The 22,424-nt window shown below is 32.4% G+C and overlaps 2 protein-coding genes and 1 long non-coding RNA gene across 3 annotated transcripts in view; all 3 read right to left on the reverse strand.

The window, feature by feature from the left end:
• LOC145306959 (uncharacterized) overlaps positions 1 to 22,424 on the reverse strand; it is a 35,513-nt gene that overhangs the window by 4,781 nt on the left and 8,308 nt on the right. The window lies entirely within an intron of this gene.
• LOC145307263 (uncharacterized) lies at positions 5,924 to 7,146 on the reverse strand. Its single transcript, XR_013875372.1, has 2 exons — positions 7,029 to 7,146; positions 5,924 to 6,444 (listed from the first exon to the last, which is right to left on the reverse strand). It is a non-coding gene; the product is annotated as an uncharacterized LOC145307263 (long non-coding RNA).
• On the reverse strand, positions 8,340 to 21,733 carry LOC145307511 (uncharacterized). Its single transcript, XM_080149967.1, has 9 exons — positions 21,215 to 21,733; positions 17,315 to 17,377; positions 16,863 to 16,948; positions 12,363 to 12,436; positions 11,726 to 11,815; positions 11,041 to 11,352; positions 9,551 to 9,742; positions 8,612 to 8,834; positions 8,340 to 8,403 (listed from the first exon to the last, which is right to left on the reverse strand). Exons 1-9 carry the CDS (start codon positions 21,257 to 21,259, stop codon positions 8,340 to 8,342), a joined length of 1,149 nt encoding a protein of 382 aa, XP_080006093.1. The 5' UTR covers positions 21,260 to 21,733.

The raw sequence follows: 22,424 nt of genomic DNA on the forward strand, positions 1-22,424 counted from the left end.
GTTAATGTTAATGATTGCCCCGCAGGGTAAGAGCCCCAACAGGGCTAAAAGTAGAAAAAAGCTACTGTAAAAATACGACAAACTCGCTATTTCATTTTCTTCCATGATTCTATTTTTTATTTTAAGGGGACTATGTATAAATAAAACTTTAACCCTTTTCGCGTATATACATAATCATATGAAAAAATACTGAAATTTTTAAAGAGGACATTGGATTTTTAATATTTTGAGATTTTAATGATTTTTAAAAAATCTTTGAAAAGAAATGAAAAAAATCCTCCAATGAAAACATATAATAATCTTTTATAGAGAACCTTGTATATATAAACAAAAAAACCTTATTTTCTATAAATCTTTAAATTAATATATTTTTATATACAATGAAAGAGTAGATATTTCTGCACTAGTTAGCTTGAGCAAATTTATGATAAAATTATGTTCTAATTAACAGAGATGTAAAGGGATAAGACAATTGCTGATAAATTCATTTACATCCACCAGTAATAATAAGCAAGACTATCACTTATTTAGATTAATAATTATATTTTTTGTTGAAACGTTTAGAGTCTACTAGCTACGTCCCTAGAGGCCTCTAGGGGCCCTTGAGGTGTGGGAGGGTTATAAGTCAATTTAAGTTTTAAAATGAGTAGAAAATAATTTTTTTTGTGTATAATGTTATTTTTTTCTAGGTGGAAATATCTTGGGAGGGTGTTTGTAATGGTACCTTCCCCAAAAATAGTTTTAAACCTTCCAAGGACCTATAAGAAGCTATACCATATAGGTTCAGCGGTTAGCAAGATCCTTCAGTACACACCCACAAACATACAGACAGACACAGATCCTGTTACTTTTATATTATAGGATTTAAAAGAAGGTATTTTTTTCGTGTAATTCCATAAAGTAATGTGTGTTGGGTTTAGTCAAATGCTCTTATTAAGTCAAACTGTTTCTAATTATGGACCAATTCATTTATATAAATTTGGAGGCAAGAAAAGATACCAACGGACTGGTCTAAAGGTATAATCATAAAACTACCTAAAAAGGGAGATTTGAACAATTGTGATAATTGGAGAGGAATTATGCTGCTTTCTATCCCAAGCAAGGTCCTATGTAAAGTTATTTTAAACAGAATTGATGAGAAAATTGACAATAAACTAAGAGAAGAACAAGCTGGATTCCGTGCTGGAAAGGGCTGTGTTGACCAAATTTTCACCCTTAGGACGGTTATTGAACAATGTGTTGAATTTAACAAGCCACTCCATGTAAATTTTGTTGATTTCTCTAAGGCCTTTGACTCCATACACAGACAAACACTTTGGAAAATACTAAGAAGTTATGGTATACCTGAAAAGATGATAATTATGATAACTAAATTCTATGACAACTTCCAAGCCTGTGTTTCAGTTGGAAACAATAAGACATCTGATTTCTTTAGAATAAGCACTGGAGTTAGACAGGGATGCATTTTATCACCTATTCTATTTATATTGGTCATTGACTGGGTGATGAAGAAAACCACAGAGGACAAAAAACGTGGTCTCCAGCTGGGCATACTAGGACACCTAGAGGATCTGGACTTTGCTGATGACCTGGCACTGATTTCAGAAACAATCAAACATCTACAAGCTAAAACAGATAGACTAGTCAAATATGCAGGACAAGTCGGGCTCTTTGTCAATGTCAAGAAGACCGAAATTATGAATATACCTACAAACCCTGATCAAAATATAACAATAAATGGTGAACAATTGAAACAAAGCAACAAATTCACCTATCTGGGGAGTGTTATCAGCAGCGAAAATGGCTCAAAAGCTGATATTAAGACCAGGATTGATAAGGCTAGGGTTGCTTTCAACAGTCTACACAATAATTGGAATTCAAAGAAACTTGCTCTGAAAACAAAAATCAGACTTTACAACAGTAATGTGAAATCAGTTCTTCTTTATGGAGCTGAATGCTGGAGAACTGTGAAAACTGAAACAAATCAACTTAATGCATTTCACAATAGCTGCCTAAGAAGAATTTGCAAAATATTCTGGCCAAACAAAATATCAAACATTGAGCTGCATGCTAAGACGAAGTGCAATAGTATTGAAGCAGAAGTGAAATATAAAAGACTAAGGTGGCTAGGACATGTGCTCAGAATGGAACAAAATAGGTTTCCAAAAAAGTGCTTAAAATGGAACCCCACCACTGGTAAACGTAAACGGGGACAACCAAAAATGACCTGGAGGCGAAGCACTGAAAAGGACCTCTTTGATTTGGAATTAACATGGGGAGAAGCTGAAGCACTTGCCAAAAAAAGAAATTCATGGAGGAACAAGGTGTCCGTATTCTCTGGACTCAACAGTCAAAAAGAGAGATGCGCCTGATGATGAAATTTGGTTATAATTAAGAACACGTTAACTTAATAAGCGCATTTGACTACAAAGAGAGGGGTAGGTTTCTGGTAGAATCCGTAAAGGTGTGTGTTTTAAGGCTTAAAAATAGTAGTAGAACGATAATATTTACTAAATATGTGTATTTCTTATTGAAAAGAACTATAGACAATTTTTTAAATTTTTGTCGTTCTATTACTGTTTTTAACTTAGAACACATAACCTTTACAGATTGTACCAGTAACCTACCCCTATCTTAGACGCGAAAAAAGACCCACTTTTTACAATATGAAAAATATGAATGCTATAACAGAAAATATGGATAGAAAATAAATCATAACTCTTCTCACAAGCCTGCGTGATGACACTCGGTATTTCTGTCCTAAATTTTGTTCATATTTAAGCAGGGATCTTAAGGGATAAGACAATGGCCCATAAATTAATGAAATTCTGAAGGAAGATACACAAAAATGAACTAGCCAACTAAAATTCAATGAAAGTCAACAACGTTTTAATCCAACGAATAAAAAATGGCATAAAAAAAAACTTTAGGGACTAGTGTAATAAACATACAAATGTCCCCTTCTTATCTGATATTTAGGTGTTATTAATTACACTAGTGGCTTTTCCTTTAGATGCCTTTACTTTTATCTTTAGGATTTAATTCCAAAGTTCCTTCACTTGCACCTAGTTGTCCTAGGAATCACTATTCCAAAAATCCGACGAATAGCATAATTATATCATCCAAAAAAAGTGTTTTCAAAAAAGTTACAAATCGCCATGTTTTAAATGGACTTCCTAAATTGTACCTAACTGCTATAGGAATCATCATACAAAGTTTCGAATCAATAAGACAATTCTAACATAGAAATTCTAACAAAAAGTTATCCATTTTGTACAGACGGACTGACCCTAATTATAGAAAAGTTTAAAAAGTAAATTATTTGTTTGAATGAAGAAAAAGAGAGAATGAGGAGACAGTGGGCTGTTTTATTACACTAGTCCCCAAAGTTTTATAATAACGTTTTCTTATTCGTTGGCTAGACAACTTTTGGGACTTCGGTGATTTTTGATTGGTTGGTTGATTTAGCTAGGTGTTTAAATGATTAAACCACTAATTTCAATCTACAGAAGAGGTAATTTTAGTTATCATCATTGGGGATGTACATAAATTTATCAGCATTGTCTTATCCCTTTAGATCCCTGGTATGAATGATATGAACTAAAAACCTTGAGATATAGAAATATGCTCGGAATGAGAACCAGGTTCATGTCGAGAATTCGTAAATTTTGTTTGATTTTCATCATCATCATCAAAATTATAATTATTATGAATTTCGTTGTGCTCAGTCTTTGCTATGATGATATCACCTTCATAATCAACCACCTTGAGATCAATATTATTCTTTGCTATATTCAAATCATAGGAGTAACAGGATCTGTGTCTTTCTGTCTGTCTGTACCAAAGGATATTGATAATTATTGATGAGTACCGAAATGGTTCCCCTTAACAGTGTAGCTTTTCATAGATTCTGGGATGGTTTATAACTATTTTAGGGGAGGGTACAAAACTTTCTATCATGAGCAATGGAAAACTTTCAAAATTTTCATATGTCATTTGAAATGTCTTTAACTTTTTTGTTATTAAGACTGAAGGCTTCAAATTATGGGTATTGGGTCTACTTGTGGCAGTCTTTCAGCAGTTAGATCAGTGTATTTCTTGTAGGCTTCCTTTAAACATTAGCATGTTTTATATGGACTTTCTGGTAACAATTATAGAGTTGCTATGCATTCTAATTCATACCTAGCCACTACAGAAATCATAATGTAAATCACATGTCATAATGTATCACATCGTATTATAAACAGCTTTCTGCGGATATAAAAATGTACAATTATAAGATTAAAACCAGTTTTTTAAGCCCTGAGATGCCGAAGGCACGGGATAACAAAATCTTTAATCGGTTTAAAAGTGACACTGGAAAAACTTTGCTTGTACCAAAAGAATAATGCCTTTGGAAATTTAAAGTTTTGAAGTGACCGCTTTCTTCTCCTTAGGTTGATATAAGACTCAGGTACAGTAGTATTCTCACTATAGTTGTAGGCTATAGTCGCTTTCATAATATCGACTCTTGAGGGATGATAGTCGCCTTTTTCTTTGTTCTAATCAATAGATATAATATAGCTAGATGGTCTATCTGTCCCCAAAATTAAAAGAGATTCAAGCAAACACTTCTGTTTATTTTATGTAATATAATCTTTTTTTAAAGTTATACAAGCAACAAAATATTTCGGGATACAATTTCTTGAAAGCTAACTTTTTCTTAAAAAATTTAAGTTATTATATGTTTTGCAATGTGCTTCACACTAGGAAAGAAATTTTTACATGATATAATTTGTGACTGTTTATAGCTGACTCATTAAGTGAATCATCAACATCAACATCAAATATTTATTTCAGTCAACATATTAAAATACAGTGATAATGACAGATTAAGATCTGTCACTTTCTAATCAATATTATAACCAGGTTGTTCTTTCACTGTTTTCCTATTGGCTGATTTAGAAAATTTGTATCTACATTATCAACTAATAAATTTCTGGTTTCATTATACAGTTAGGGAGTTGAATCCATTTTTATAGAAGCAGAAATAAAATCTATGATTATGGTTTGGACCCTCTAAAACTCTAATCTACCCTTCCACTTTCCCCTCTCTTGGTGAAGATATCTTCAACGCTGATACGATTTTTGAAATATAAGATTCCACTTTTGTCTCTCTTGTTGAAGATATCTTCACCAAGAGGAGGGAAAGTAGAATCTTACATTTCAAAAATCGTATCGGCGTTGAAGATATCTTCACCAAGAGAGGGGAAAGTGGAAAGGTAGATTACAGTTTTAGAGAGTCCAAACCATAATCATAGATTATATTTCTGCTTCTATAAAAATGGATTCAACTCCCTAACTGTTATAAGCATATGGATAAGACAATGGTTGATAAATTGATGTACATCATAATGACAAATAATGACATACAAAATTAACCTTTCTGAAGATTACACTTAGTGGTGGAAGAGTTTGGACACTAAACTAAATAAACCAAGCAATCAAAATGCAAGACTATGGGGACTAGTGTAATGAAAAGCTCTATGTCCCTTCCCTCCCTGAATCTAGATACATACACTCTAAATCAATAAGAAAACATTTGAGGAATAATCCAGCCATATTTTTGTCTAGAAAGTGTACAGATTTTTTATAAAAGGTAAGTTGTTTTTTAGTTCCTGTGCATTATGAGATAGCTATAAATAGTTGTTATTTCTAGTCTGAATAATACTGTATCTCCCATTATAGAATGTAAAGAAAACATATATAATATGTCAGCTGTGAATAATTAAATTTCTTAGGATTAAGCTTTTGTGAAATAATATTTGACGCCCATATTATTAGAATGAATCTATAAAAAAAGGATTCATCTGCAAGAATTTCCTTTTCTATGTTTAATGGATTATGGATCCAGTTTGACCATCTAGATCTACTATATCTATTCCTTTATATGATTAGGAGTTGGATTATCAAGATTGTTAGGAATATGGTCCTCTTTAGTGTTATCATTTGATTTAGTTTTATGCTGATTGATTACTTGATTAAGATTATCAGGATCAGGATTTGGAGTTAGTGAGCAATTGTCAGTTAAATTGGTCAGGTTTTCATTTCTGCTGTCATATGTAGACAGATCCTTGCCATATGTAGACAGATCCTTGTCATATGTAGACAGATCCTTGTCATATGTAGACAGATCCTTGTCATATGTAGACAGATCCCTGTCATATGTAGACAGATCCTTGTCATATGTAGACAGATCCCTGTCATATGTAGACAGATCCTTGTCATATGTAGACAGATCCCTGTCATATGTAGACAGATCACTGTCATATGTAGACAGATCCCTGTCATATGTAGACAGATTCCTGTCATATTTAGACAGATCCTTGTCACCATCAATGTGAATGCAAGCAGCAGCAGCAGTCTCTGTGATAGCAGCAGTTTTCATGTTATTAGACTGTGTGTCTAGAAATGTCATTATTCTCAAATATTTACTAAATTGTAAAAATGTAGCTAAAAAAATCATGCGGGGGGGGGAGGGCATAACCCAGCTAACCAGTATTCAAAAAAGAGATATACGAACAACCAAACCTCCCCCCTCCCCCCTTATTTTCAATTAAGAAAAAATTTTACCTATCATTGCTATTGCTGAAAGAACTAGAAGTCCTACTTTATATCTACAAAATTACCACATCTGTAAATCAAAATTACGGGTTGAATAGTATGGCCACTACTAGTTTAGAACCAAACAATAAAATTTTTAAAAAAGCACCCAAAGCTCTTTGAGACAACTAATAAGATGACTTTAGGTACAAGTGTAATTTAAAGCATAGAATTCCCTCCCACCCTAGGAAGGTTTATATCTATTTTGTTGGAGGGTACCACAACCCTCCCAAAAAAATAAGTAATCTAAGGATGAAATTTTTTGGTTTTGATAAACAGCTGATCTTAACATATATTAAAAAGAAAACACTTTACATGTCCCTAGAGACATCTAGGGACTATCCACTAGTAACCAAGAATTAGATAAATATTTGATGTAAGCCTACTGGAGTGTAACTCAGTCACAGAATAATTCTCTATAAAGTATTCTCCTCTCCTCCTGTTACAACAGCTGTCAATACATCCTTCTCCCTCCAAACTATGCACAACAGAACCATTGCCATGTTTCCTTTATTTACAGGGATATTAAGGGATAAGATGATGCAGGATAAATTCATATACATGGCCAATGAGGATTGTTAAATTTACCCTACATAAAGATCAAAATTATTGGTTCATAAGTTTGGACACTTCCAGTTTGGAACCAACTAATTAAAATCTTTATAACAGTACCCAAAGTTTTAAAGCCAAAAAAATATATTTTAATACTTTGGATACTTGTGCCTCTTTCTTGAAAAGAGACAAGACAAATTGATATACATTCACTGTACTGATAAACAGTACTACCCCTTCTCAAATTTTAAAGTTTGAAACTAACCAATCACAATTTAAGAAAAGTACCCAAAGGTTTTGAGCAATCAAATAAAATAATGTTCTTACTATGCTTTTAGAAAAAAAACAGTCAAATGTACCCTTCCTTCCTGCTTTAAGACACATAGATTTCCTGCATCTTTATATCAAGATTTCCATTTTTTTCTATATATATTATTTTTTACCAGGGATCTAAAGGGATAAGACAATGGCTGATAAATTGAAGTACATTCCCAATGGTGAAGCACAAAATAATATTCTGTAGATTCAATAAGTGGTTGAAAAAATTAAACACTAAACTTAATAAACCAACCAATCAAAATTAATAATAATTCAGTGAATAAGGAATCTTTATTGTAAAACTTTGTTGAATGTGTAATAAACAGCTCTTTACCTCCCTGATTTGTTCTGTCTGATTATAAAGCATTATCTGGAGATATACAAAAATGTATTGTAATAAAAAAATAATACATTAGTATCATTATATCAAGGTTATATCCAGGGGCGTGCACATGATTTTACTGGGAGGGTGCATTCAGCACACCCTGAAAATTGTTTACACCCCCAGAAATAAAATTCAGGAGTGATCTAATATTGTTAGGGGGGGGGGGAATACAACCCATAGTTGTCTACCATTGTCTAAACATTCTGATAATTTTGTTAAGTGTTCAAGACCCTTGTCATGGAGGTGTGTTGGGGAAGGGGGTAAAATTAAGAGACCTAATTTTTCCAGGGGGATGGATACACCTCCCTTTTGCACACCTCTAGCTACATACATGAATATAATCAAATCCATTTTCTTTGTTAATCAAATAAATTTCCTTTTAAGGGGGAGGAGAGTGGAAGATTCACATATTAAAGACAAAATAAAGAAACTTGGTAAAAGTTCATCTAGAGAACACAAGGGCATCAACTGCTTGGAATGGAATGTAATAATCTCTGTAAGACAACCTATATGATATTAGGTTTCCAACCTTTTGAATGTAAGAACTTTGTCTAAGTCCTAACTATGCATGATATGGACCTATCCATTATAGGGAAGCTTTACATACATCCTCATATGGTTTATTTTATTCTAAGGTTCTAAGATATTTCACTGTAAACCCTATCCTAGATGATATTGACACAGCTACTAGTTATTTTAAAAGAAACATGCAACCTTTGATGTTGAAGATTATCTCCATCCAGAGACAATGAGGTCATTCTAGCTTTCTTCATGGAGTCATGACTTCTTTCTGTGTGATACCCTGAGTCAGGCAGAGGTATACTACAATCATATGACTTGGTATCTGAACCAGCAAGATTGGGAATGGAGGTGTCTTCAGAACGTGCTGCGAGTAATTGTCTTTCTTCAATTTGTTGCTGGTAAAAGTATAACCTCTCTATTAATAAATTAGTTTATGGCAAACTGATTCCAAACCGTGGGCTTGTTTGTATAACTTCTATATGAAAGGGGAGATAATAGTTAAAAAATAAAAATCTCTGTAATCCTGTTAGATGAAAATAAGACACTCTCCTCTCCCAATGAGAATAATATTAATACTTTTTATTGTAATTTAAATGATAATGTTTAAATTACAGTATAAAAAAAATTATACTGGAATTCCTACATTTTAACATAAAATTCTGCATGATAATTTTGTAATATTCCAAGAAGATTTCCAAATTATTCTGCCAATAATCATATGGCATTAATTGTAATTTCTACCTTTGTCACTGAAGGGGAGAGAGAAATTTCAGGTTTAGCCATTTGATCAAACATTGGCAAAATAAAAGAATACCTATTACAACATGATGAATATTATGAAAATATGACAAAAAACTAGACAACCACTTCAGTATTTTTTTTTCAAAAAGTAAAATTTCAATCTGCTTGCTAATAAAGGGAGAGGTAGGTTTTGGGTAAAATCCGTAAAGGTGTGTGTTTTAAGGCTTAAAAATATAGTAGAACAATAATATTTGCTAAATATGTGTATTTCTTATTGAAAAGAACTATAGACAAAATTTTTTTTCTAATAAGTTAACATAAATTTTTATCATTCTACTACTGTTCTTAACTTAAAACACATAACCTTTACGGATTTTACCTGAAACCTACCTCTCCCTTTAATTAAGAAATTTATGACAAACTTTTCAACCTGGATGTTTCTCAATCTCAATGAGCTTGCCATCCCTAGTTGAAACTGATGGAGAGAGGAAGGAACAGACTGTGACCCTGGTAGAGATGATATTGTGATTGAGGAATCCTCAGCAATACAAGTCAGTGTCGATTCATCAAGAAAAGAAAGCCCTTGGGCAAATTCAATTAAAAGATTTGATAACATTTAAAAAGAAGTATCAAGTACTTTATTCAGTTATATGTGTGTGTGTATATCCTTATAATAAAGTAACAGGATGTCTATACTTAACCCATTAGTGACAAACCGGCTTTTAACGCCCGGTTCCAAAAAATGCCGAAAAAAACCGGTTCTCAGTTTTAGGATTGCATCATTCTCAGTATAAATCCCCCCTCTACTACCCTGGTTTTCATTTCCCCCTGGAGCAGGCAGTTTTGCTTACTTCCGTTTGCCGGTATAGCTCAACAAAATTTGAAAACCAAGAAAAACGATGTGATTTTAAAATACCCCTCCTAACTTTTTTGTTTATGAAGTAAAGTTAGTGATTTTTTTCGTGAAATTTATAGTTTATTGGAACTACATTCATTTGTGAATTCGTTTTATTCAAATTATTATTTTTTATATGATTTTTTTATCGTTTTTTTTATATAGCTCCGGATCGGCGCGAGTAAAGATACCTGCTAGTTTTATTGCCCTGCTCGGCGCGAGTAAAGATACCCGTCCACATATAATATCAAAAGTTTAAAACTTCTAGGAAATGGGCTTTTTTAACCGAAAAGGGCGGTACCTATAGCCAAAATCTTAAATGTGATATAAATTGTTTTGTATGTTAGTTGTAGCTCTATCAATTACATGATGTTATGTAGTTTTCAATTACGGATTGTATCGTAGTATTAGCTACTCTACAACTCACTTTGGACGTTCAAAAATTACATTTTTAATTTTTTGGGCCAAATAACCGGGTATTTAGGACAAAACCGGGCTTTAATGCCGGGGGGAAAGCACCAAAAAACGCCAAAAGTGGTTACCTATGCCGAACGGTTTCTTTACTCATGCCGAACCGGGTTTTCCTGCAACTTTCCTGTGCACGCCACTAGAGCAAAACAAAAAAATTGGAATTCCGTTTTTACCATAACAAAGCTTCCCTGAAATTTTCAGCTCGATCGGTCCATAAAAGTGGCACTCGGCACTAATGGTTTAAGTATCTTGCTTACTGCTGAACTGATATAGTTCTCCTTTACAGGGTAGCTTCTCATAGGTCCTGGAAAAGTTTTTGGGAAATGCAACAACCGCCCATCCAAGAGAAATCACAAAAAAATATGTAACTAGTGCCATCTAGTGGTTAAGAATTTTTTTTTGATAAACAGCTGATCTTAACATAAAATTGAGGCCTCTAGTGGCATATTTGTAAGTGAATAGGATTTGATTTCTTCATAATTGTCAAGTAACCATAGTAATCTTTTAAAGAAACCTTCATTGCTTGAAGTTGTATCTGAGTGAATGGGTGATGAAGTTGAAATTTCTAGAGATGAAAGCCCTGATATGGATGAAGATGGGGATGAACCAACTGTTGATGAACTGTTGTGAGCAAGATATATTGGAGCAGTGTTTGCTTGAGTTGAGACCATGCTGTAGTTTACATAAAATTCTTCATTACTTTTACAATGTCTTAAATCTAAACTATTATCATTTACGAGAGCATTATCAGGTGAAGATTCTTTTGATGATTTGCAATGGGAATTATCATTTCTTGCAGCCACTTGGATTGACTTAGTTTCTTTATCTGTAAGATATCATGTTGAGCTATACAATATATTAACATTTAATAGTATTAAAAAAAGGTTCAGAAGGTACAAATCAACTAAATATTTACAATGGAATGAATTCAAAACCCCTTTCATAAATTTAAATGTTTGGCTTATATCTTATGTTAAATTAGTTGCTACACCCCTTATTTTTTTCTATGGTTGTCCTCTCTTGGGAGGGTGATGGTACCCCCTCCCCCTAAATAGTTATAGGGCCTATGAGAAGCTAAATTGTAAAGGATAAATATACATTTCAGCAGTAAGTGAGATCCTTCAGTACAGACAGACAGACAGACAGACAGATCCTGTTACTTTTAAATATGCATGCATAGAGTACAGGTCAACACTATCCTGGAGTGGGAAGAGGAGATGGCCTATAACCATTGTCAATAGAAACTGGAGATCTATGTCTCACTCCCTTTACTTCTTCCTCCTCAATTTCTGGGACAACATCACCAGCTTTAAATTTATTGGATGGTTTAGAGTAGGGAAGTAGAGAGGATTCTGAGGTGGATTTATAACAAAAATTAGGATCGCTGAACTGTCTTTGGTAGATAGTTAACCAACATCGTTATTTTAAAAAATTCTCTAAAGTCATGCAAAATTTCGTTAAAAAATAAAATCCACCTCTGTTGTAATCGGATTTTAATAATCAGTGAACCTAATAAGTTTCTGTTTTTAGGGAAACTTCACATCAAGGGCACAAGGATGTTTCCCTAAAGATTTAAGTAATGGGATGATTTCTTTCTGCCCAGCCCATACCGTTAGAAAATAAAGAGCTCCTAGATTATATAAAGTTTTTTTTTGTCTGCAGAAAAGGATCTTGCTTACTGCTGAACCCATATGGTTCTACTTTACAATGTAGTGTCTCATAGGTCTTAAAATATAGAGGGGGGACGGGGGTCAAATTCAACACACCACTTTCTTAGGTGACTGTAGAGGCCTTTAGAGGCGCAGCTGCTATAATTCAAATTTAGCTGTTGATTTCCTTGACAACACTGAGCCAGCCTTCTATGTTCAGGAATGCTGGACAGAGATGTAAAACGAACAAATGATGCTTCTCTTTATAATATTTAATTATGGTTTTATGAATTATTTACAACCATTACAACATTATTTTCTTCAATATTTTCTTTTATGGTGCTAGTTACATTTTTTTGTGATTTTTCTTGGGACAGTGGGGGTACCCTCCCCAAAAGTAGCTATAAACCTTCCCTATAAACCTATGAGAAGCGACTTTGTAAAAAGTTAGCAAGATCCTTCATACAAACAGACAGACAGACAAAGTCCTAGTACTTTATTTTAAGGGTGTATAACTACGCCCCTAGAGCCTATAGGGGGAGGGGAAAGTTGACCCACCCTTTCAAATTTAGTTTTAAATAAAGTAAACAAAATATTTTGGCCAGTTGGGACATTCTTTCTTGCAACTATTTCTCTTGAGAGGGTATTGGTACCCTCAACCAAATAGTTATAAACCTTCAGTGTATCTATTAGAAGCTTTATTGTAAAGGAGAAACATACCAGAGCAGCAGTTAGTGAGATCTTAAACCAGAACAGACAGACATCTTTCTACTTTTTGGATTGTAATTCTAATTACTAGTGCCTTTGCTGGCTTTAGAATGTAACTTTAGAATATCAATTATGACAAATAAAAATCTGCTCTATAACTCACTTTGTCCATGTTTTGTGTTTTGCTAACACTGGATGTTGTCATCCTTGTTTATTTAAAAACTGGCCTTATGTTGCAACAAAATATAATATGATGCACAAAGAAAAGTTTTGTATGGGGCAGGGATTAGACAATGGACAAAAATTCATAAACATTCCCTATGATGATATACAAAATTTCCTCTTTTACATGAAAAATATTGGTTAAAAAGTTTAAACACTTTTAGTTTGTAACCAACCAATTAAATTTCATAGTACCCAAAATTTTTGAGCCATTGAATAAGATAACATTGCTACAAAACTTTGGGTACCTGTGAAATTTACAGTCCAGTGTCCCCTCCCTCCCTGGTATGAGCAATGCAGATAACAGAAAAAATTTTCTCGTATTCATTCGAATCCGGTGGATAGGAACCGGTTCTCATCCATACGAAAAAACTATGTCTAGCATCATATTATATCCAGCTTTCTACGAATATAGAAATGTACAATCATAAGATTAAAACCAGTTTTTTTAGCCGGTGCCTTCGGCACCTCGGGGCTAAAAAAAACTAGTTTTAATCTCATAATTGTACTTTCTATATCCGCGGAAAGCCGTTTATAATACGATGCGAGAAATAACTATAATTTATCTGCATAAAATATGGTCACAAGTAGCTGTATATATAAAAATAACAGGATGTCTGTCTGTCCATCTGTAGCCTAAGATCTCGTTGACCACTGGACTGATATGGTTCTCCTTTACAGGGAAGCTTCCTGTAGGTCCAGGAAAATCAAATAAACACCAAGGACAGACTGACAGACCAAGTAAATTATATACTGGATGCTCATTAGGATATATAAGTTGGAAGGAATTTTTATGTTAGGGGGAGATTTGAAATCTGCATCAAATTTTAAGGATTTTTTAAATAAAATTGGTTTTTTGTACAATTCTTAATCTAAAAGCGGAAATACATTTTAAGTTGATTAATTTTGACCAATAGGATAGGAAACTACCTGCGCTCTAATTGGGTGAATGATTTACGACACTTTAGCTTCTCCAATCAGAGCACAGTTTTTTTTAAATCCACAAATTACAGATGTAAAAAATAATTAACTTAAATTGTATTTCCGCTTTTAGACAAAGAATTATACAAAAAATGAATTTTATAAAAAATCCTTAAAATTTGATGCAGATTTCAAATCTCCCCCTAACATTAAAATTCCCTCCAACTTAAGTGTCCTAATGCTCATTACTACTGGGAATCTTCACCTATCTTCAATAGCAGCCAAGAAAATCACATTTCTCCGATAGCGTTATTGACAAACTGACAAAATAAGATATCGAGTAGTTTTACTACGTAAAATAATAGTTATTTCTTGCTTTGTATTATAAACAGCTTTCCGCGGATATAGAATGTACAATTACAAGATTAAAACCCTTGCCTTCAGCACATCGGGGCTAAAAAAACTGGTTTTAATCTTATGATTGTAAATTTTTATATTTGTAGAAAGCTGGATATAATACGATGCTAGACATAGTTTTTTGTATGGATGGCAACCAGTTTATATCCACTTGATTCAAATGAATAGGAGAATAGTTATTTATCATATTTTCCTAATATTGTGAATGCTAGAAAGGATATTAAAATTATTTCAACAATTTTGGTCATGTGATCAAAATTTGAATTTTCCTTCTACTATTGCCCCCTCTGGGGGCGAAGTAGGTGGAAATTTAAATTTTTGTCACTTGACCTTAATATTGGTGAAATAAAGTTGTATAAGCAATATTAATAAAATATGATCTTTTTCTTAAATTCAAATAAGTCTATCAAAAAATCATCTAAGGGTGAACAATAAATATCTCTGTCTATTTTTCTCTATATTTCTTCCCCCTCCCCCCTCCCTCACTTTTCTGTCTATTTCCCTCTCTCTCTCCTCCTCTTTTGTACGTTCATTTATACAATAGAGATAACCTAGAGACAGCACAACGGAATTTTGTTTACATTATGCATCAGCTATAAATTGTTGAATATCTTAGGTTAAAGCTTTCCTTGGGTGAAATATTTGAAGAAAATATTTCTTCCATCATATAATGTGAAGCGAATGACACAACATATAATAAGTTAGTTATAAATAATTTAATTTCTTATAATAAAGTTATCTTTCAAAAAATTATATCATTGCAAAATTTAGTTGCAAATAATGTTGCCTATAGGGCTGTATTTCATATACAACAAAAAGTGAACAAAGGTTTCTTTTTAAGAAAAAAATGGGGTCAGATTGACCATCTATGTCTAATGTTTATACCCACATCAAATATTAAATTATAACAATGTACAGTAGAGTGGATCAATTTTGGACATTAAATTTGTAATCAACATCTACAGTTTAAACGTCATATAAGAAACCTAAATATAAAAAAATGATTTTGTCCTTGAGGGGAAATGGGGGGAAGGTGTTTCCATGCATTAAAAATTTTAGAAGTTTATTCTGGAGGTGCAACTTTTTTTCTTTCAAAGTATTGCTTTATGCATCTTTTTGAATTTGTCTTGTTGATTAATATAAGAATATCAAATTGGTTTTAAAAAATATTCATCCAAGCATGAAAAATCTTAAATTAAATGTAAAATCTCTTGGTTTTTAAATTTATTTATGGATTTTTCTTGCTAGGATCAATAGTTTTAAAAACAGATTTTTTATTCTTATTCTACTCTTCAAGACAAAATTGGGAAGGTGCATAAAGCTATACTTTGAAACAAAAATAATTGCCCCCCCCCCAAAAAAAAAAAAAAAAAATTCTCCCCACAAGTGTCTTTCTAAAAGTTTACATGCATCAGCGAGCCTCCCCATTATTCAAAATATTTTCTTTTCATTTTTTGGTCTCTTATATGATGTTCAGACAGAAAGTGTATGTAGCACATTTAAAATTAGAAAATCATTGAAAATCAAGCCACTCTAATGTACAGCATTTATTTCTTCAATTCCACAGTACAAAATTATTCCTGTATTTAAATTTAACATATCATATAGGAAAAAATATTCTTGTATTTAAAATTAAAAATCATGTTGGAATTTTTTTACAATTTTAAAATTTTTTAATAATGCACAGCAAATTATTTCCTTTTTATCTCATGTTTTGAAATTTATAAGATAGTTAGAATAAATTACAGAAATAATGAAAGATTTAAAGAAGAGAGCGTCAGGGGGGGGGTCGAGGGGGGTTTCCCCCCTCAGGAAGGGGGGGGGGTTGAGGGGGGTCTCCCCCCTCAGAAAAAGCTTGGGCTTAAATCTTCAACAAATAAAGAAAACAAAATTATTTTAAAAATTTCTTTTTTATGTTAAATATTATTATTTTTATGACACTTGATTTTGAATGACAAAAAATGTTGAAATAAATATTACCCACTGTATGAAATGTTAAATTAGAAATCAATAATGATGTTGGAAAATTTATTCTCATTTTATACTCTGAAAAAAGGAATTGACAAAAAATAATAATTTTTATTCCAAACTTTTAAAACAGCATGCCTATTTCTTATTGGTTGACACTCGAATTAAAATAAAATAATGAATATTATTTCAAGACTAGAAATAAATTTGAAATAAATAATTTTCTTTCCCCTATATTTTTTATTCCAAAATGCCAAGAATTAATTTTGAAATAAAATAATTTTCTTTCCAATATTTTTATTCCTTTTTCTTATTGGACGTCATTTTGTGTCCAATGAGAGACTAGTGTTTAAATATTTTAAAGCTTATTACAGCATTTATTTTGAATATGATAATAGCCACATTCTCACATTAAATGTGATAAAATATTTTAACTTTTCCATAATTAAACCTATTGCTCTGACGGTCAAAAAGGTCCAGTGATTTTGACTTTGAATCATTCAGCTTTATTTTTCTCCTTCTTTGCAGCATTAAGTTCTTGTTCAATTATTCAAGAGTTTATATAACTACCAGCGGCTATGCCCCTAGAGGTCTTTAGGGGCATGTAAATGTTTTTGTTTTGTTATCAGCCATTTACCATAGAATGTTTTTTTTCGGCCGCTAGTTAGTTTTTTACGATTTCTATTGTTAGGGTGGTGGTCCACCTCCCCAATATACCAATAAACATTCCCAGGACATATTAGAAGCTACACTGTGAAGGAGAACCATATCGGTTAAGCATATAGCAAGATCCTTTGGTAAAAACAGACAGACAGACAAACAGAAAGACAGATAACAGACAGACAGACAGACAGACAGACATCCTGTTACTTTATTATAAGGATTATTGAAACTCTTAAAAACCTTGGATCTCTTCCAAGCCTGGATGTTGACATCAAATGATTTAGATTTTTTCATCGCGGATTTCTAATAAATTCAATTCATTCCATATTTATCAGGGATAAGACAATGGCAGATAAGTTGATGTACATCCCCAATGATTTTACACAAAATTATACCTTCTGCAGATTACAATTAGTGATTAAAACGTTTTGACATTCAAGGTAATGAACTAACCAATACAAATTTGATGAAATCCCCAAAGTTGTTAAACCAACCAATAAGTAAATTTATTATAAAACTTTGGGGACTAGTGAAATATACAGCCCAATGTCCCATTCCTCCATTTTTTATCTATTCAGGGATCTTAAGGGATAAGACAAGGGAAGATAAGTTGAAGTACATCCCCAATGATTATACATAAAATCATCCCTCCTGTAGTTTAAAATTAGTGGTTGAAACGTTTTGAACTAAGCAATAAAAATCCAATTAAAGTCCCCAAATTTGTTAAACCAACTAATAAGAACACGTTATTATAAAACTTTGGGGACTAGTAAAATATACAGCCTAATATCCTCTCACATTTGGGATTATAGAGTAGCTTCATTTAATCTGACCATATGTAAAGTGGTAAGAATTTCTTGTCTGAATCTTAAGATCTCAATAACCACTGAACCAGTTAGGTTCTCTAATTAAAGTAAGCTTCATATATGTACATAGGTACGATGATGGTTTTAGACTATTCTATTTTCAAATTTAAATCTTTGTTTATTTTTAAGGTATTTTTCTAGCCCCTCTTTTCCTTCGATTACATAGCCCCTAGATGCTAGGGGCGTATCCACTAGTTTAGAATAAAAAGTACCAATTCCAGGGATCTAAAGGGATAAGACAATGAACGATAATATTATATATTCACCTAATAACCATTCTGTAGATTTGAATTATTAGCGGAAAAGTTTAGTCGCTGTTATTTTGTATCAATACTAGCGGCTTCGCCCCTAGCCTCTAGGGGCTTTGCCCCAAGAGGTATAATTACATCTTTTATTACCTGGAGATGACCCCACTCCAACACTATTTTAAATAATCTAAAAAAAATTGGTGGGGGGATTTTTTGTTTTTGGGGGGTTGGGGATGTCCCACCCCCCTAAGAAAATAGCCTAAAACCACTACAAGACCAGAAGGTATATTTCTGAAGAGTAGAATCCGATCGGTTCAGTGGTTACCGAGATCTTAAGGGACAGACGGACAGACAGACTGCTGGACGGACGGACAGACTCCATTCTACTTTGTATTATAGATTGTACTAAAACCTTGGATACCAGTATAATTTACAGTTCAATGTTCTCTCCCTCCGGCCTCCCTTCCTCCCTGAGTTAGACTAATCAGTCAGAATTCACTAATTTGCCCTTTTTAAGAAACTTTTTAGTTTACATAAAAAAAACTTGTGTATTAAGTCTTATGTATAACAGCAGAGCTACTCTATAATAAACGTTGTCTGTCCGTCTGTCTGTCTGTAAGAAACAGTATGGGGAAAGTGTAAATTTCTTGACAAATAGACATTTTTGTTACGGTTCCTTCTTATGCCACAAACATCAAGAATATAATTTGCTTGGTCCGTCGGTCTGTCAGTACATAAAGACATACATCCCAGGGATCTACAGGGATAAGACAATGGCCGATAAATCAATGGATGTACATCCTCAATGATGATACAAAAAATTACTCCTTCTGTAGATTAAAATTAAAAGGATCAAAATTAGTTGTAGAAACGTTTGGACAAATTAAGATTTACTAAAGTCCCCAAAGTTGTTAAGCCAACGAAATAGAAAACTTTGGGACTAGTGTAACAGCCCATTGTCCCCTCTCTCTATGCAGATATTCTGTTTCTTTTATATAAGGATGTTGATCACTTGAAATTAAAGGAGCATTCCGCCACTGTGTTTATAATAATATCTGGTGGATTAGAAACGGTTTTCATCCATACGAAAAAACTATGTCTAGCATCGTATTATATCCAGCTTTCTACGAATATAAAAATGTACTATCATAAGATTATAATAAGTTTTTTTAGACTGTGCCTTTGGCATCACAGTCTAAAAAACTGGTTTTTAATCTTATAATTATAGATCGTTATATCCGCAGAAAGCTGTTTATAATACGAGGCGATAAATATTATTATTAGCAATAGAGAAAATTATGTTTCCCAAGGAAGGGAGGGGATATTGGGCTGTTTATTACACTAGTCCCCAAAGTCTTATAATAATATTTTCTTATTTGTTTGGTTAACAACTTTGGGGTGCCTTTCATTGAATTTTAATTGGTTGGTTCATTATATTGACGATTGACCACTAATTTTATCCTACAGAAGGGTTAATTTTGTGCATCATCATTGGAGATGTACATCAATTTATCGGCCATTGTCTTATCCCTTTAGATCCCTGGATTTATGCTAAATTGTTATTGCATCGTATTATAGACAGTTTTCCGCGGATAATTAAGTTTAATAATGGCTCAAAACCGGTTCTTATCCGGCGGATATTAATCTGGTTTAGAGTCCAATAATATTGCTGCATAATTATCCTTGTCATAGTCTGGACTACAGTATTGGTTATTGGGATCTATCTAGTGCAGAGGTGGATTCTTAAAAAAAAAACAGTGTTGGCTCACCATTTTTGCTAATCCTTCTCCAATATGCTTCACCAAGACAGTTCTTTTTAAGATTTGGCAATGGCTAGCTGGTTACCCAAGCAACTTGGCGAGACAGCGTTTTAAGAATCCACCTCTTATGGTAACGATTATCTCCAAAAAATTTTGAAGTTTAAAGGCTGCTAACGGCCAACCGGTTGAAGGTACAGATTATGCTAACATAAAAATTTACGAAAAAGAATTATTTCTTCAGTGAAGCTTTCCCTGTGCATAATTGAATCTTAGATATTTCAGATTATTTATAGATCTTCTTATGCCGCTAAAAACAGTGTGCTGGCATGATATGTACGTTTTGCCGTTTGGCAGCTAGAAGCCATTACAGTTAATATATTTTTGGAGATATCATTACCAGGAACATTTTATCTTGAACTGCACTAGATCCGGTTATTGTAAATTGGACTGTAAATTATTCTGGTACCAAAAAATTATGAAATATATCATTTGTTGGTACAGGTACTTGATTACTTAATTAATCTTGAATGGATAGTATAACCAATTAATCTAATCCTTTAAAGCTTATAGAAGGACTAATATTGTTTATCATAATTGGGAGGGAGGGGAGGGGTGTGACACATCAATGTGTCTTTATTGTTGGTTTAAACTAGCAATAATCATAAATCAAAGAAAGGTTAATTTTTGTTTCACAATTGGGGATGCACATTAAGTTTTCATCCATTGTCCAATCCCTAAAGATTATTAAAAAATGAACAAAAATTTAAGATAAAAATCTTTTTTTTTAAACCAGTATATTAAACCAACGTGGGGGGGGGGGTGTTTTGTTGGTCCAATAAGAGTTTGAAGGGATATTGCCTTTGAAGTAAATATTTACTTTGTCTGTAGATCCATTTATTGGTTTGTATTTTTTATCTTTATTAAAAGATTGCAGCTATGAGAAGGCTGAGACTACATCCATAAAGCAAAGCTTTAAAATTAGACAATAGGATAAATGAATAACCCTTGTAGAGTTTCACAACTTAATAAGCAGAATATTAATTTAATAATCTAACCAAAATTGTATAAATATTTGTTGCAAATGATTTTAGGGCATACTTAAATTTGTAAAACTTCAATATAGATTCTTAGATTTATCATTTTGTACCTTGTTTTCCTAGGAATCATTATTCTAAAAACCAGATCAATAGGATAATTATATCCTCCCTTAGGATCCCACCAAAAATTAAGTTTTTCAAAATAATAAAATTAATATGAATTTATTTCCTTTGTTCCTCCAACTTTGTTTAAGCTCTTTGTAATATCATCCATCTCTGTATTAATATGAACTCTTTGTATGATCTACTTAACTTTGTTTATACTCTTTGTAACATAATACATTTCAGTGAATTCTTTGTATGTTTCAATACAATTTTGTAACATTATATGTGCACTCTTTGTAATATCACTCATCTCTTTATCAAATTGAACTCTTTGTATAACCAATGAAACAATGTTTATACTCTTTGTAACATTAATAATTATATATATTTATAAACTCTTTGTATTGTTTGATAAAATTTTCTTTATACTCTTTGTAACATTATACATCTCGGTGAACTTTTTGTATGATCTGATGCACTTTTGTTTATACTCTTTGTAACATTATACATTTGAGTGAACTCTCTGTATGTTTCAATACAATTTTGTTTAAACTCTTTGTAACATTTAACATCTTAGTGAAATCTTTTGTATGATCTGATTCAACTTTGTTTATACTCTTTGTAACATTATACATATATACTCTTTGTAATACAATACATCTCTGTATTAAAATGAACTCTTTGAATGATTTACTTAACTTTGTTTATACTCTTTGTAACATTAAACATCTTAGCATCATACATTACTGTATCAAAGTTGTGTTAACTAGGTATCAATTGGATGCAAAAGGGTTCACCTGTTTTAAGGGTTTATTTCTAACTGATTTTCATCTTTTTTTGTTGAAAATATTCAATTTCATTCATCCATCCTTAATTCTTCTTAGCCACATTTTTATTGTTTTTTTTCTGAATCACATATTTATCCAAATGAATTTATCAACAATATAATTACGCCATTACTTTTATTTTAAATTAGTCAATAAACAAGTTCCTAATTATATGCAATTAAAAAGCAAAATGAAGGATTATTAAAGAGTTTTCCAAAAAACTAACTTCATGGAATTATAAGATTAGTAAAGGATCTAAAAAGCATCATATTATACACAGCTTTCCGCAGATATTAAATGAATACTAATGAGATTAAAACTGGTTTTTTTAGCCCAATGGGCCGATTTTTAAGTTAATTACAGTTAGTGGTTGAAACATTTGGACACTCAACTAAAATAACCAACCAATCAAAATGGAATAAAAGTTCCCAAAGTTCTTAAGAACAAAAATAAGAAAAATTCTATCATAAAACTTTCGGAACTAGTGTAATAAACAGCCCAATGTCC

The sequence above is a fragment of the Acartia tonsa genome, chromosome 15 (assembly GCF_053477335.1).
Source record: "Acartia tonsa isolate MP-2025a chromosome 15, ASM5347733v1, whole genome shotgun sequence".
NCBI lineage: Eukaryota > Metazoa > Arthropoda > Copepoda > Calanoida > Acartiidae > Acartia > Acartia tonsa.